Source organism: Cyprinus carpio, chromosome A25, assembly GCF_018340385.1.
Source record: "Cyprinus carpio isolate SPL01 chromosome A25, ASM1834038v1, whole genome shotgun sequence".
In the NCBI taxonomy this organism is placed as follows: Eukaryota; Metazoa; Chordata; class Actinopteri; order Cypriniformes; family Cyprinidae; genus Cyprinus; species Cyprinus carpio.
In genome coordinates this window covers 11,997,728-12,014,050 of record NC_056596.1, presented here as the reverse complement: position 1 = coordinate 12,014,050, position 16,323 = coordinate 11,997,728, and the positions used below count along the sequence as shown (strand labels likewise).

General features: G+C 36.0%; 1 protein-coding gene across 1 annotated transcript in view; it reads left to right on the top strand.

Moving 5' to 3' along the window:
• Nucleotides 1–16,323, top strand: part of LOC109100632 (metabotropic glutamate receptor 8-like) — a 92,581-nt gene that overhangs the window by 34,495 nt on the left and 41,763 nt on the right. The window contains exons 2-4 of the mRNA XM_042715545.1: nt 12,474–12,609; nt 13,725–13,879; nt 13,967–14,104. Coding sequence (XP_042571479.1) covers nt 12,474–12,609; nt 13,725–13,879; nt 13,967–14,104 — 429 coding nt within the window. The remainder of the gene's footprint in view (nt 1–12,473; nt 12,610–13,724; nt 13,880–13,966; nt 14,105–16,323) is intronic.

Here is a 16,323-nt window from a genome sequence, read left to right as displayed (position 1 = left end):
CCTTAACTGTATAATAAATATTTCACATAATCAAAAATTCTCCACACACACAAACATGCTTTTCTACACCACACAAAACCTCTACACCAAACACAAACCTCAAACAGGTTGCATTGAAGTACCAGGCAGGTTACGTAATCACAGCATTACATAATCGGGATAAAAAAAATCTAGTAACTGTAATCCATTACATCAAAAAACAAAGTATTAAGAGTACAGTTACATTTTGTAAAAAGTTGGAATACTATCAGGATTTGTTTAATTTAAAATTAAACAAATGAGTATTTTGACATAATGCTATATATTTAGTGCTGCATAGTTCCTGGTTCTATAGACACACGTTAACTCATGTGAGCCGTCTGCTGGTGCACGCTCAAATAACACCTGTCTACAATTACAAACGCGGGATGACTGAGAGGCTGCTTCAGTAAATTAATTACGATGCTTACTGCTGTGAAAACCATTTTTATGTCTGGAAATTTCACAGTTATTTTGTTTTCAAAGAGGATAAAGGAAATAACATAGTTGTACAGCATAAGAAAATAAATTAAAAAAAGTAAATAAAACTGTAATACTAAACTGTATAGCCACTAGATGTCTGCATAGCCTTTTATATAAATATGTGGCCTGTAATATCTAGATGGTGAAACAAGACACAATTTTTAATAGTTTCAAATAGTTTTTACTATAGTAGTCTTAATTTTAACGTCATAGTTAAATAAAAGTACTTTGATATTGCTTTCTTGACTTATTTAGCTATGTAGCTTGAAGTAATCCAAAAGTAATCAGATTACACTACTTTTATATTGTGGTACTTGGATTACATTACTGAATACTTTTTTAATGAAGTAATTTGTAACTGTAATGGAATACATTTTAAAAGTAACCCTCCTAACCCTGTGTACAGGTTGCATTAATGTAGCTAATGTGCAAATGCAATGCTACATTTATGGCCCTATGGTCTCTGCTTTAGTTCAATCGGTTGGACATCTTACAAAATTATTTTTTGAATGTGTATTAAATGCATCAACCTTTAAATGCATCAACCTTTAAGGCTAAAAATCTCTTTTTAATCTTTATAGATTGTTCAATGAAGGTACGATATCATAGTAGACACACAAAAAATATAAGCATAATTACAATTAGAAAATAATGTTTATTGGTTATCTTTTTGAAAGACAAGTCAAATATTTCTAAATCAAGTATTTGGGGGGATTTTATCAGTATACATAAAATATTTTGTATCCATAAAGTAATTGTGATTGATTTATTAATCAGCACATCGTGTAATTAGTATAATAAAAAACTGGATTGATTGACATCCCTCAAAACGTGGTATATTTTTTTCACTGTTTTCGTTAGTTCCTTTGAAATAAAAATTGTCTTGATTATAGGTGACTTGTCCTTGCCTTGGTAGGAATGACATTTTTTATTGTGGCATAAAAGATTTGCCACTGTGTATTTACATAGAGAACGTAACCTTTTCATTTTTAGCTCATCAACCCAACGCAATTATAATGGACTTTGATTCATCTTTTCAGTGTATAGAGAAATATTTTCAATTCGGCTAAAGGCAGCCACTCCTGACCTTGTAGAAACTGATTCTTTTTCAATATGTTTCTGTTTCTGTACTGTCATATAAACACTCTAGCAATAGGTTCAGCAGCAGAGCTTCTTTCAAATCACTATCTACAGCTAAAAATTTCACCATTTTTTTGTTGAAGTTAGGTAATCTAATTTGAATGCAAATGTGCGAGCAGTAGGCGAGAGCGAACACGCCTTTAAAACATCAATATTTATTGCATCTATTTAAACCGCTGGGTTGGTAATGTAGGATATTTAAAAAAGTGTCCGTGTCATCTGTTTGAATTGTAACCATGGATTATATTAAATGCACTAGTTACATATTCGAACTCTCAAAGCCTTCAAAATAAGACATTAACACCAGTCAAGAGCAGATCGCTGTGTATTAACCACATGAAAGCATTTTCTGTCATTCTAATGCTATGCAAACACCCCATCCTGGGTGAAAATTGTCTCCGCACCCAGTCTTGTCCTTCGGGACATGTAATGGGAACAAATTGTGTCCTCTTGTTTTTCCCTAATGTAAAGAAAGCCATGCATGGCTCTGAAAGGAGAACACCAGACACAGATAAGGCTATTCTGATCCTCAATCTTAATGTTTGGCATCTGAAAGCTTATGATTCAGTCATACTTGTTTGCTCGAGGATGCATGTTCAGTAATAGCAGAATGACACAACCATTAATGAATTATTATCTGTGTTGAATATATGCATTACTGTAATGTGCTATAAATATTAAATATAATATACTAATCCACATTTTACTATGCAGTATGCTGGGTGAGGCAGTTATTTTACATTTTGAAGTATAAAATATTCACTTTGAATAGCAATTCAAAATAATGTGCATATGAATATTAATTAATAGTTTAGTATGTAAGTAGAGATACTAAATCTCTGAAATTACAGTTACTAAAATTACAATTGAAGAACAGTTCATCATAAAATGTTATGAATTTTGATATTGACCAAAATGTTATTATTTAATATGTTAATAGTAATAGTTAAATTTAAATTATTTTTTTATTATTATTTAAAGTGTCAAGCATTCACTTGCTAAAATTACAGAAATACTACTTATGATGGACAATTCATCATAAAGTGTCAAAAATTGATACTGACCAGCATTTTACCATTTAATATATTATTGGTGATAGTTAATTTAACATTTTACTATTTAATATGCTATTGGTGGTAGTTAATTTAACACTTTGAATGACAATTTGATGTTATGTACTACTGTATGTGAATACTGATAAATCAACTTTTTATTATTTAGTATACAAGTAGTGACTGTTATTTAATCTCAGTCAGTTGTTAGTCAAATTACAGAAATACTGTTCCTGAAGAACAATTCATCGTAAGTTTTATGGATTTTTAATATTAACTAACACTTTACATTATGTACATAGTGACAGTTACTTAAAACATGTTACTATTTTACTTTGGAGTTAAATTAAAAAGTTTGTTAATAAATTTTATTTAGACACGCCTTTCAACACTCAAGGACATTGCACAATAAATTAACAAGACAATAGAAAACAAACAAGAAATACCATATACAAAAGACTAAAACATAGTAAGGTGGTACTGGACAAATGAATTTTAGGTGAGGTATGCAATCTTAAACAAATGTGTCACACTATGCTACTAAGGAAGCACGCAGGAGGCACAAGTACACAAAACAGGCTTTAATCCATGGAACACAGGGACTATCCATACAGGAGACACATCAATGTAACAAGTAGACCCAACAAACAAGAACTGAACAGACTAGGGCTTTTAAAGGCAGGATAATTTGGGAAACAGGTGTATGGAATGACTCAATAAACAGCTAAACACAACACAAATCTAATTAATACAATCAATGGGAGACAAAACTGGGTCACAGGGAGCAAAACACACAGACAGGTCCATAATCCTGATTATATCTTGATTAAATAGAGTTTACACAGACAGGTCCATAATAAAGGATAATTGAATCTTTTTGCAAATAGAGTTCAAGCGGCACATGAATTGACATTCTCATTCTCTTTGTTGAAAAAATTAAAACATGTACAACAACAGAAGTTACTGTTTCAAACCAGATAGACCAGCAGTTCACGTCCACCAATGTAATATTGTAAGACAAATTGAGACAGAGTGGTAAGATGCAGAGATCCTCGAAGAGTTATTTCAGATTTCTTTGAACTGATTGTTGTGGCATTTTCAGGCTTGTTACAAATGAATGCTGTCAGCATCCCATATTGTTGTGGCATTTTCAGACTTGTTACAAATGAATACTGTCAGCATCCTCTTCATAATGCAGTGTGATGTGGCAGAGATTCATTTATAGCACGGAAGTCCCTCTCCTCCGATCCAACCGTGTCTTTCTACGGCAATTAACTGTGGAAAGGTTGATCTTAGACATGAGCGGGCAGAGATGTGTCTTTGTCTACAGTACAAACCCACCACAGTTTCTCTTCAAAGGACGGAAGCAGCCTCCCCCAGGCAACACTGCAAGTTATACAGCGATTAACTTTGCAGCTTCCTTTCTGGAAAAGTTTGAAATGGAGTTTTACTGTAATTACTGCTCCATTTTAGTATTTAAAAATGAGCTGGTGTAGATGGTGGCTGTTATTTATAATAAAGAGGAATCTTCAGCTTCATTGATTATAATGCAAGTTTTTGAGAGTGTTGTAACTCTGGTTAGATTGAAGTCAATGATAATGTTCTTTGATAATGTAAATGTTCTTTGCTGTCTTTCTGTACAATGAAAGTGTTATAATTAGAAACTTACAATGTTTTTATTTAATTCACGATACAAAGTCAGTCACATTAAAAATATTTTATGGCATGACACCTGTAGTTAAAAGATTACACTAACATTAATCTACTTTGCCCATCTCCCGGTATAGATCAATTAACATGATCTATAAAGGTTCAAAATGCATTTACTACACATATTTGAGAATCAAGATATTTCATGGTATCCCCCTGCCCCCCACTTTCCCTTGTACCTCCTCAAAAATAATAAGTGCATGACGCCCCTGGTTGCACCACACAAGTGTGAGTAGCTGTTTTTATTACATGGTCATTCTTGCTTTGCTATTACAGATCGTTAGCCAAACTGTTAGCCAATCATAGCACTGGGCGTTAACTTCCCAGTCTACAATCTGCCATTCCTGTTCAAACAGAGCGTTCTGATGAGGGGAGTCAAAACAGGACAGAAAATACTGTAGTCTATTACTTCGAAATTAGGATGTTTTTTTATGTAAAAATCTTTGTAACATTATCAGTGGACCTCAGAGAGCAGCACAAAATAATAATAATAAAAAATAAAACAGTTAATGGCCCCTTTAATGTTCATTTCCACATATAATTCTTAAATTTTATTTCATTTTTTAAATTTTTTGATCAAGTGTGAAAGTGGTACAACTGTCCTAATATCCTAATACCATAAAGAAGAGAATGATACAAGGTTGTCAAATGTCATGTGGTATGACCCAAAAAAGTTATTGATATTTGTGGGGTTAAAATAAAATAAAACAGTTTACAATTTTTTTTTTCTCTGAGTTCCAGACATTTGACATTTTTTGGGGTGTTTTTTTTATATTTGTATTTTAAAAAGGTTTATTTATTTATTTAGTTATTTAATGTTTTAAATATACAGATTCAAGTTTTCAGATAGAAAGAATTTCAGAATACCAAATTCAAATATTTGAAAGTTTTTACCTGTGAAAAAACGGAAACTTAATCTTGACCAAAACATTTTGCACAAAATAACCCCAAAATCGTAATAGTTATGAATTATTAAATTGTATATATATATATAATATATATATATATATATATATATATATATATAACGTATTCAAGAATGTGCTTATACTACAGGACATTTTTAGAGATTCAATTTAAACGTAATTGAACGTAGTTGTATTGAAAATATAATAAGATAAAATAAGTTATTCAAAAACACATGAAACAAACATGAATACCAAGACATTCATTTCTAAGATCTTAACACGTTTTAAAGTCTTTTAAAATATTTATTTTCCTTTAATAAATAATGTAAAATGTTGTTTGTCAGCTTCGCAATAATTAATATTTTACGAATTGCCTACCTATTGAGACAGTGTGTTTATGGTACTTACAGAGGCGGCTCACAAGATTTAGGAACAGAGCACAATGACAAAGCCAAAAACCTTTTTAACTGACTTTTACACACATTAGCACAGAACTTTTTTTCTTTGCTAATTATCTCGACTGTAGTCATTTGGTATAACATACAGTGTTTTGTACAGATGTGAGTGTATCTCTTCCTACAGAAGCTTTTATTCCGGTTTGAAACATTTCATCGCATACAGTGTGGTATGCATTTGTGTCAGCTTAAACAAGCAGCACCACTAATGGCTGCCACAGTTTGCGTGTGAAACACAAAAGCCCTCGCTCCCACGCTCAGCGCACTTTTTGTGCGACGCTGGCTGCACTCGTGTCTGAGGAAAAAGGTGAGATTGTTCTGCCGTGTGATAGCAGAACAAGGCTTATTTCTGCCAAAATATTGAAAGGCTGTATTAAATGAACAGAAAACAGTGGAAGAGAAAAATTGGCTGTGATGTCTGTGGGATTTATTTTCAAAATGTACTTGGCATTGATTGTATTAATATTTTAAAGGCTGCCTGATGTCTTTTAGCTGCGTTATTTGTGATATGAAGGGAAACTTTTGCCCATTAAAAAGTTTCATCTTTAGCAGATTTGTCAGTCTGAAAGCAGAACTTAATTAAAATTTGTTTTAAGGGGTTTTATTATGTAAAACAGAAAAAATACAGTATTTTCTGTAGGGATGCACAATATATTGGTACCATACTAGTTATATTTCAGATTTCTAATAACAATAATGATAGTTCAGTTGTTTGATATTGGATATTTAATTGTGCACCAACTAAACAAAATGAACTCTGAGAGAATATGGAGCTAGAAAAATGAATTAAGCGTAATTTTGACCAAACCTCACAGGCAAAAAACAAATAAATCAAGCCCAAACCCTTGACATGATTTTTAACTTTAGATTTAAAGATTGAGATTCTTCAGAAATTTAAAACACCAAATTCAAACATTCAAAAAAATCATATGAAATCGTACAAAAACTACTGCAGGCCAAAGTTTAACTGGATAACTGCTTTTGTCTGTGGAACACAGAAACTTGAGCTTTAGCCATGTTTTTGTACGTTGACACAATTTTGCCTCCATCTTCAGCATGACATGCATTTCTGTCTTTCCACTGAATTGATACACTTTTTGTAGTTTATGCACACTGCAGCTGCTGAATTCACAGTCAGCACTGAGCTCACAGCTGGCACAGTCTGCTCATTTATGTTGCCTTTTAAGCTTGATGGGAAAATGATCAAAAATTGTAATATTAATCATCCAGAATGCTTCTCAGCCCCTGCCATTAAATGAAGCACAACCATTTTCCTTTTTAATTACTATGATCCATGAAACAAATTCAGTCATTTAGTTACTGCACAGCTCTTATTTTGAACTAAAACACAGACTTAAAGAAATACTGACATCTTAAACCCTATTTTATTAGCTACTCCACTATTGACTGATATGAGATATGAATTGTGTTGTTGTCTGATTATTTCATCAAGCAAGTGACATGCCTGCTGACAATAGACAAGATGCTGCAGGTGCTGATAAATTGTTTGAGATTGCGATTGTGGTACCTCTGCCGCATACAGTGATGTGACTAATGCAACTGCAATCTCTTAATGCCTCAGGCAGACTTAACACCGGGAGCTTTAAATGAGCTTCCTTGCCACCGACCTATTCAGAGTGCTCTGATTCTGGTGTAATGGCCTGTCTGAAAATTTTCTGAGTGGCAGGAAGCCTGGAGTGTAGCAGATTCAGAGGTGAACGACATGGCGACAATAATGCAGTGTTTGTTTATTAACCTCAGATGAACTATACTTAGTTGACTCATCACTTGCACAAAAAAATGTGATTTCAATGTAAGATAGCCTTGTACGGGGCACTACTAAATGCAGTGGTTTTTAGATCTAACTAGCACCATCAATGTAATGGCTTTGGGCTTTAAATATCAATATTAATATGTAGTTTTGGTCACACTGTTTTATGGGGAACCAGTCAAGGAATTTTGCCTTGACAATAAAGAGCAATCATAGAAGATTATTAAATAGATAACAATTACATAAATTGGAGGACAGTGTAGTCTGAACAATCTGAAGGATTTTAGAGATCTCGTTAACTTGTAGAGCCTCTTAGTGCATTATTAACACAAGGAAGACATAAGTGTAATAAAGGTGTTTTATTAACAAACAGATAGATAAAAGTAACTAACAACTAATAATGTTAAACGTTATCTTATGGAAAGATAAACTGCAATTCCTTTTGAGGTAGTAAGGTACACCTTATTCTGAATTCAACAAATAAACTGATAGATTATTTGTTATTAACTAACATCAGCTATATAACATCTAATGCAAATTAGATAATCATATACTGACAATACACACTAATGTCAATGGTCTCTGGAAAGAGGTTTGGAAAGAGTGATATTTACGTTCCGCCTGGTCATGTGCTGAGCCTGAGTCTGAGCAACAATGTCTTCCACTTGTTGACCTGGACCACGCTGCAGTAGGAAGAAAGGAGTTGGATCCGTTTCACAGTCTTAAACACAAAGCACTGGTGAACGATCAACTCCTGAGCACCGAGAAGATCCTTGGTCTGGAACACACAAATGGAGGAACGTTGAAGGTGAAGGTTCTGAAGTCTGAACAGAAGATCAGGAAAGTCTGGAACTTGTAGAAGAAGGAATGCTGAAGAGATGATTCAGAAGTTGTTGGAGAAGATGGAGGCAATTGCAATTTTTCCTTTCTCTTTGGAGTGTTACAAGCTCTTGGTGCATAAAGAAGATCTGTAAAGCAACAAAGACTAAATAAAAAAAACCAAATAAATATTCCCCCACAAAGTTAAGAGTCAACCCCCCACCCCAAAGGGCTCATTCACACAGGTCTATGTCACCATGTGGGAAGATTTGCATAACGCCCCCCAAATGTTCACGCAAAGAAAGAAGGTGTTACTTTTATTCTCTCTGTTGCCGCCGCTGCCATGTTGTGGAGTCTCTGTGTTTCATTGTGAAAGCGAAACTACTTTGTTTGGCCTTTCAAAAGAGGACACAACTAGAAATCAGTGGTTAAGTTGTATTTACAACACTGTTCCAGAACAGTCCAACCCAAATATTCAGATGTTTGCAGCGCCTTTTATGGAGGATGGGGACTATTTCCTGAACCAGTAGCCTGCAATGAGTCTGTGGTACAATGGCTGTTTCTATAAAGTTGGGCACTTTGGATGGGTTAAATGCAGAACACGAATTCTGAGTATGGGTCACCATACTTGGCTGTATGTCACTTCACTCAGTTCACGCTAATCCACAAATTACTTAAGTTATTCGGTTTATAAACATGTCTTACACTCCCTCTGATGCACAATAAACCAATATCCTGAGTTATTCAGTTACTGCTAACAGTACATTGACTGAACTGCTTAAAGTGACCTGATGATGGGATATGCACAAGCAGAGCAGCTAGACTGAGTCTCGTGCTGTTGGTCTGGGAGACGGCATAGTAGTATGTTAAGGGGTGTAACATTTCTGTCACACGCTTGAGGTATTCGGCCAATCACAATGCCCTGGATAGCTGGCCAATCAGAGCACACCTCGTTCTTTCAGAACAATGAGTTTTTTTAAAAATTGACACGTTTCAGAAAGGCGGGGCATAGAGGAGAAACAATAATGTACATTATATGATTATTATCTGATTGGCTGTCAGTGTTTTTATCCCTCATCTTCTGGGGAAAAATTTTTTTTCTTAATGTAGTTCCAGTAATATTTTTGTAGTTGTGGTGTGGCTTTTTTTAAACATTGTTCCATTTGTTTGAGTCTGCAGACAGGGCCAACGTAGCGTTATTAACTCAACCAATAGTGGGAAATTGGGGCGGAGCAATCTGTTTGCTGACCAATTAGAGTGTTTTAAGAAACCATTTTGATAAGTCATTCTCAGTCCATTATTAAGAGTGACTCGAGGGGGATTTAAGGATCTATCAAATACAAATGGCAAATTTTTGTTAATAATAATAATGATAATAAATCTGCATGAAGCAATTATCTGGGTTCAAGCGTTTTTAAAACATTACAGTGCAATACAGTGTAAAAAATAATATGTATTAATTAGCAATTCCAGTAACCACCTAAATCAAGGAAGAATGTTTTTTGAAAATTCAGGTAACTAACCATAGAAATATAATGTTTATAACTCTTATAGCGCCACCCATCACCCAATATCAAAAAAATGTATGCTTCTGTATATAATTTCTTCTTACCTAATTTTGTAAAGTTCTGAGGTTTTGTTTAGGAATTATAGGCTTTTGGGTACACTTGATCACATCTAAATAATAATGGTAAAATTGGCATTGTTGTCTTTATAAAATTCTACTGCTTTTTTTCCACACAGTATAAATAGGTCTTCTATGTCATTGCCTTTATATTTTGGGAAGGGGACCATCATATTTGGGGCCTACTGACCTATAGTGTTCTGGCAAACCCCCGTGACCTGTGTTTTCAGGATATTGTATTCAGAATTTGAAATACAAATGGGCTGTATGGCAGCAATTTTGCTAGTGGTTCAGTGGGTATCATTGTTGCCTTAAAATCAAAAGGTCCCTGGTTCTAAGCCAGTTGGCCTTTCTAGTGACCTTTCCATGTTCTCCCCCTGGATGCACCGGTTTCTCCCACAGCTAAACCAGGTGGCATTTCTGTTTGGCCTTTCCATGTTCTCCATATCTTGATGTAGGTTTCCTCTGGGTGTTCCGGTTTCCCCCACAATCCAAACACATGCAGCATAGGTAAATAATGGACCATCTGTCCAGGGTTTTTGCCTGCCTACACTCTGCAAAAATAACATCCATCCATTTTCAAAACTTTGTCCTACATAGGGTTGCAGGAATGATGGAGCCTATCCCAACATCTTGGGCCATATGCTCTCAGAAAAAAAGGTACAAAAACTGTCACTGGGGCAGTAACCTTTAAAATGTACTCCTAATGGGTGCAGATTAATACCTTGAAGATACATATAAGTACCTTTTAAAAAATTCCTTTTTTTCTGAGAGTGTACAGCTCGAGATGTTGAGATCCAGCATCCCCTCGACCCTACTTAGGTTAAGGTTTGGAAAGTGGATGGAAGTTATTTTCCAAGGGAAAAATCTCAGTGAGATTGTGAGGTTATATCTTGTTTCCCCTAATAAGTCTCATTCTTAAGTAAGACATGACATCTTGAAGTGTGCCCCATGAAGATGCCCTGCCAGTATACATTATGGCTGCACAGCTTCTCAATTACATGATGATGACTGAATTGATAAGAAAGGAAAACAACCACCATTAGGGAAAGCATGGTGATGCGCTTATCCTTGAAAGGACACCCATTCGGCATAATCACTGGGTGTCTTTGGGTGAATTGGGCTTCATGATGGCTTCTTGAGCTGCTCTCGGGATGGGGCCACCACAGCTGTTCATTAAATGGACTTTAGTGCCAAGAGCGCCTATTTGGAGGGATACTAGAGTGTTTAACTCAACCCGTGAAGTGCTAATGGTGTAATGGAGGGTTTAGAGACAAGATAGAGGGTTATTATAGCCACACTTTATGCGGTGCAGTGACCTGACTCCATATCAAATGCTCCTTACTGCAATTTCCCTGGCAACACAATGTTGCTGGTGAGAAAATAAATTGACCTTGAGAGCAGATAGTTTGTTTCGGAGTGTGAGACAGCAAGCAATAGTCTTCCATTAGTGTGATTGTTTGACTGTCTGAGATGTATTGAGGACCTGATCAGATCTTGACGACATGGCTTGTCACAGTTTTCTTGCCACATCTCTGAATGCGTAAACTGAATTGCTATTTTGTATGTTTCAGTGGATATGACACTATGGCCGTAGGTTTTCAAGTGCAGAGTCATGCGCTTTCTAAATTGCATTAGACCGAGTAAATAAGCCGGGACGTGTTTGACATCACCCCGTGTTCCCGCAGGCACCTTGGGCAAGGTGATACTATCAGATATCATTTGAATCTAAACACGCTTTCCTCACTTCGCTGAGAAAAAAACACTGAATCTGTTTGTTGTTTTTGGTCCCTCTGTATCTAATCTATGTGCGTCCCTGTCTGTCTTATAATGGAATAAGTTTTCTTTGCCGCCCCAGTGTTTTCATCTTTACTTCCATGCTTTCTGTCCTTCTCATGTCCTGTCTTTCTCTTTCTCTTTCCCTTTCTGTTTCTCTCTCTTGCTCTCTTCTGCTTTCATACTCGACTTCATTTGCAATATCCCATTATCTTCTTTTTCCTATCCCTATTCATCTTTCTTTTGTCTCTTTTGTCACCTTTTCTTTCATCCCACCAATTCCTGTAATTTCTTTTCCTATCTAATTTCTATTATCCTTTTCTTTCCCTTCCTTTTCATTTCCTTTTCCTTTCCTTTTATTCCTCTTTACATAATTTCCTCTCATCCAATTTCTTTCTTTTTTACTATTCCTTTCATCTCCTTTCCACTTCCTTTTCATTTTCTTTCCCTTTCATCCTTTCTCATCCCATTCATCCTTCCATTTTATTTCCTCTTATCAAATGTCTTTTTTTTTGCATTCTCCTTCTTAACTTTACCTTTCCTTTCATTCCTTCCCTTTATTTATTTTATCCAATTAATTTCCTTTTCATGCCACTCCATTCTTTCTTTACGTTTACTTTCCTCTTTTCCTTTCCTCACTCTCTCTGTCGTTCATTTTTTCTCCTCTTATTCTCATTTTCTCTCTTTCCTGTCACTTCCTGGTCTTCTCTCTCTCAGGCGGTGTGTGTATTGCTCAATCTCTGAAGATCCCCAGAGAGCCCAGGCCGGGAGAATTCGACAAGATCATCCTACGGCTACTGGAGACACCCAACGCTCGTGCCGTTGTCATGTTTGCGAATGAAGATGACATCAGGTCTCTTTATTAATAGATGTCTTTCCTTCCTCCTATTCACTGATTTATTTAATAAATATTAACGATAATCTGTCCTGATAATATGCTGGAAATAGAACAGGTTTTATAAGCAATGTTCATTTTTGGTTTGCTCCTTTTTTAGTATCTATATGGATTATTTAAAAATAAGAAGAATGTTCTTACTCAAGTTTTTGAGGTGATATTTATTTTCATATTGCTTCCTTTTTTTTAAACAGACAATAGTCTTTAGTTACCTCACAGCTACATTAACCTTTATTTGCTATTTGCCAAGTGGTAGGGCTTTTAGTTGGTTGTACTGCAATTGCAACATAATATATACTACCTTATTTAATATGTCTTACTACTTATTTAATAATATTACAGTTTTGCTGTATTTTTGATCAAATAAATGCAGCCTTGGTTAGCATCAGACACTTCTTACAAACATATATATTTTTTTTAAATCTTGTCAACCCCAAACAGTAGTGGATGTGGTCCTTACTTGGGAGAGAATATTTAAAATATGTGGAAACTTTTAGAAGTATACTTGCATTTAGGTGGTCTAGAAGTTAAAGAAATATATTGGAAATGCACTAAAACCCATAAGAAGTTAAATTTTTTTCTTTAAGTTGCATCTACTGAAAAGCTACCAATTTTGGACAAACCACAGATAGTATTTAACTGGGACTTTCACAGAGTTAAACTGTGAAGATGATGCAGTCGAGCTGTAAGTATTGCTCTTAGGTGAAAACCTCAAGAACAGGTGAAGTCAGCTATTTTTCTATAATGTGCTGCCTAAGGCCTGCAGAACACATTTTAACATAATACACTTTTCAGTAATTTTTGGCATGGAATTTCTTGTACCTTTAGCACAGGAACATATCACGTTCCCACATTCCCGAGAGCCGCTGCCCTTCTAAGCCTATTACGGGATGTCCTTTGGATGCTTGCCTATTACACTGATAACTTCAGACCAATTTCCAATTCTAAGTGTTCTAACAGAACACTGTTGACCTCAGAAATTCAGAACAAATCAGGTCTGCTTGAAGAACATATTTAGGTTCCTGGGTTTTATCCTCACATGTGGATGCCTGTTTTGTTTGCTCATCTTTCAGACGTGTCTTGGATGCTGCAAAGCGCAACAACCAGACAGGTCACTTCTTGTGGGTGGGATCGGACAGCTGGGGCTCTAAGATATCTCCTGTCGTTCAGCAGGAAAGCGTGGCAGAAGGTGCTATTACCATCCTTCCAAAAAGAGCATCCATAGAAGGTGAAGGTTCCTCTAGAATATACATTCTAATTGAATGTTTCTCTTGCAATTCCAATCCAATTCCAATGCTTTCATACTTATTTTCAGCCTTTGACAGATACTTCAAAAGCCGCTCCTTGTCCAACAACCGACGGAACGTTTGGTTTGCAGAGTTCTGGGAGGAGAATTTCGGATGCAAGTTAGGGATGCATGGCAAGCGTCCCGGCAGCCCCAAGAAATGCACTGGTATGAGAAGGTTTTGCATTACTGTCTCTCTACCTAGTTTAGAAATTACACTGTTACTGAAAGAGTTCTGCTCTGCCTGGGAGGCAAAGCAGTCCATCACGCTGACATCGGATTGGACCTCTTTGAGGATTCAGTGTTTATTGTGGTTGAAAAGATCAATGGGGACATCAGGCACAAGAGATTCTGTTTAGACAGGAACTGATAAATCCTTAAATAAACAGAAGACTAATACAGACATCCACACGTGCGCACACTAACATTAGCACACACACATAGAAGGTCAAAATCTTTCCGTCTTTACAATCTGACAGTCCTTTCAAGCTCTGATTGATTTACTTGAAGGCTAGTTGGGTTGTTTAAGCAGAAGCTTAGCCTTTATTTAATCAGCTCTACATTTATGGCTGCTGTGATATGTTACAGTTCACTTGCAAAAACAATCTTTAGCTTGGTTTCCTAGCACTTGTACTTCAACATAAGTCAACATGAAAGCATTCACTTGTTTTTGTGATGTGCTCTATCATCTTTCCATTAAAATAATATTGACATGCATATGGTTTACATCTTGTTCCTACACTACTGAAATAGTCTTTAAAGGGATATTTCACCTAAAAATGAAAAAAGATGTCATTATGAATGGTGAGTGAATGGTGACAGAATTTTCATCTTTGGGTTAACTATCCCTGATTGGCCCCATTCACTTCATTTGTAAGTGCCAGTAATAGTATTCTACATGTTTTCTCAAGTTGAAATAATTTGCAGACGTTAAGTGTTGTCGATTGATCTTAAGTTGTATTAGGCCTGGAATATTCGTTTAAAGTAGTAAAGGATAACGTAAAAAAAAAAAAAAAAAAAAAAAAATCTTCAGTTTATCTTCATTTAAGCAGGTTCACCATGATGGCAGTTCTGCTCTTGTCTCCTCTTCTCACTTAATTCTGATTCTCTCCTGTATGTACCTCTTGTGTACACCTACATAGAGCAGATGGAGATTTGGAGTCCTTTTATGAAAGCACAGTTATTGTTCTGGCATGGTGATTTGACATAATGAGAATAATTACATAGCTACGGATGCGGCACATGGCTGTCTCTCTTGCTCTCTCGCTCTCTCTTTCTGAATGATCTGTAAGGAGATGCTCAGACTACGCTTCACAGCAGATGGATGCCTCTGTCAACAGCGCACTGGCAGAAATGCTGATTACCTTCATCTATTCCTTAAAGAAGTATGAAGAGGGAGAGCTATTAAGCCATGACAAAAATATGCTTTTTTGTCACATAACAAAAATGGACACAGAGAGATCCCAGCTGTCAGGGGCCACACAGTGCTGGAGCTGAGGAAATGTATATTTGAATAGAAGCAATGAAGATGCCCGAAGACACATACATAAGGACACACATACACCTTTACATCAGTTTCTAAGTATTCAAATGCTGCAAAACAACATTAAGTGGCATATTTGGGAGAGGAACAAAACATTCAGTGAGAATTCATGTAGGATGGAACTTTATTTTATCTATCAGCATGTAACTCATACATGTAGCCACTTTCACACATAGCCTTTACTGGTAAATTAACAACATAGAAATGCTGTTTTCGGCCCTTGAATTTGGCTAGTAAGCAACAACACAGAACACGCTAGAAACCACCCAGAACACTCTAGCAATTACACCGAAATGGTGTTTGAGGCTCTTGACCTTGGCTAGTAAGCAACAGCCGAGAACACCCTAGCAGCCATCTAGCAACTCCTCAAGCAATTGTGAATCTGAGCACTCAACGCCATATAACACTGTATGGTGTTATATTTAGTAGAGCAGTGATCCTTTCCTGCCTTGAGAATGCATTAGTTCACTTTAGGGGATCTCTGTCATGGCATCCCCTTAAGTTATATCCTGATTTAGACTTCATAAACTCTCCATTCACTGAGTTCAGAAAGAAAATAAACTGTACTGGGAGAAGAAATCAACTCAACTGGTTAGCAGCAAACTAAAATCAACTCAAAATACCTTAGCAGCCACATAGCAACATGCTACAAACCACTCCAAATAACATTTTGGAAAACCACCCTGACACCTTAGCAACCCCCTAGCACAAAATCACTCAAAACACCCTAGTAACTGCATTGCAGCCTAGTAAAAACACCCCCAACACTGTAGCAGTCGGATAGCAATTTACTAAAATCTGCTCAGAACACCCTAGCAGCTGCATAGCAACATTTTACAAAGCA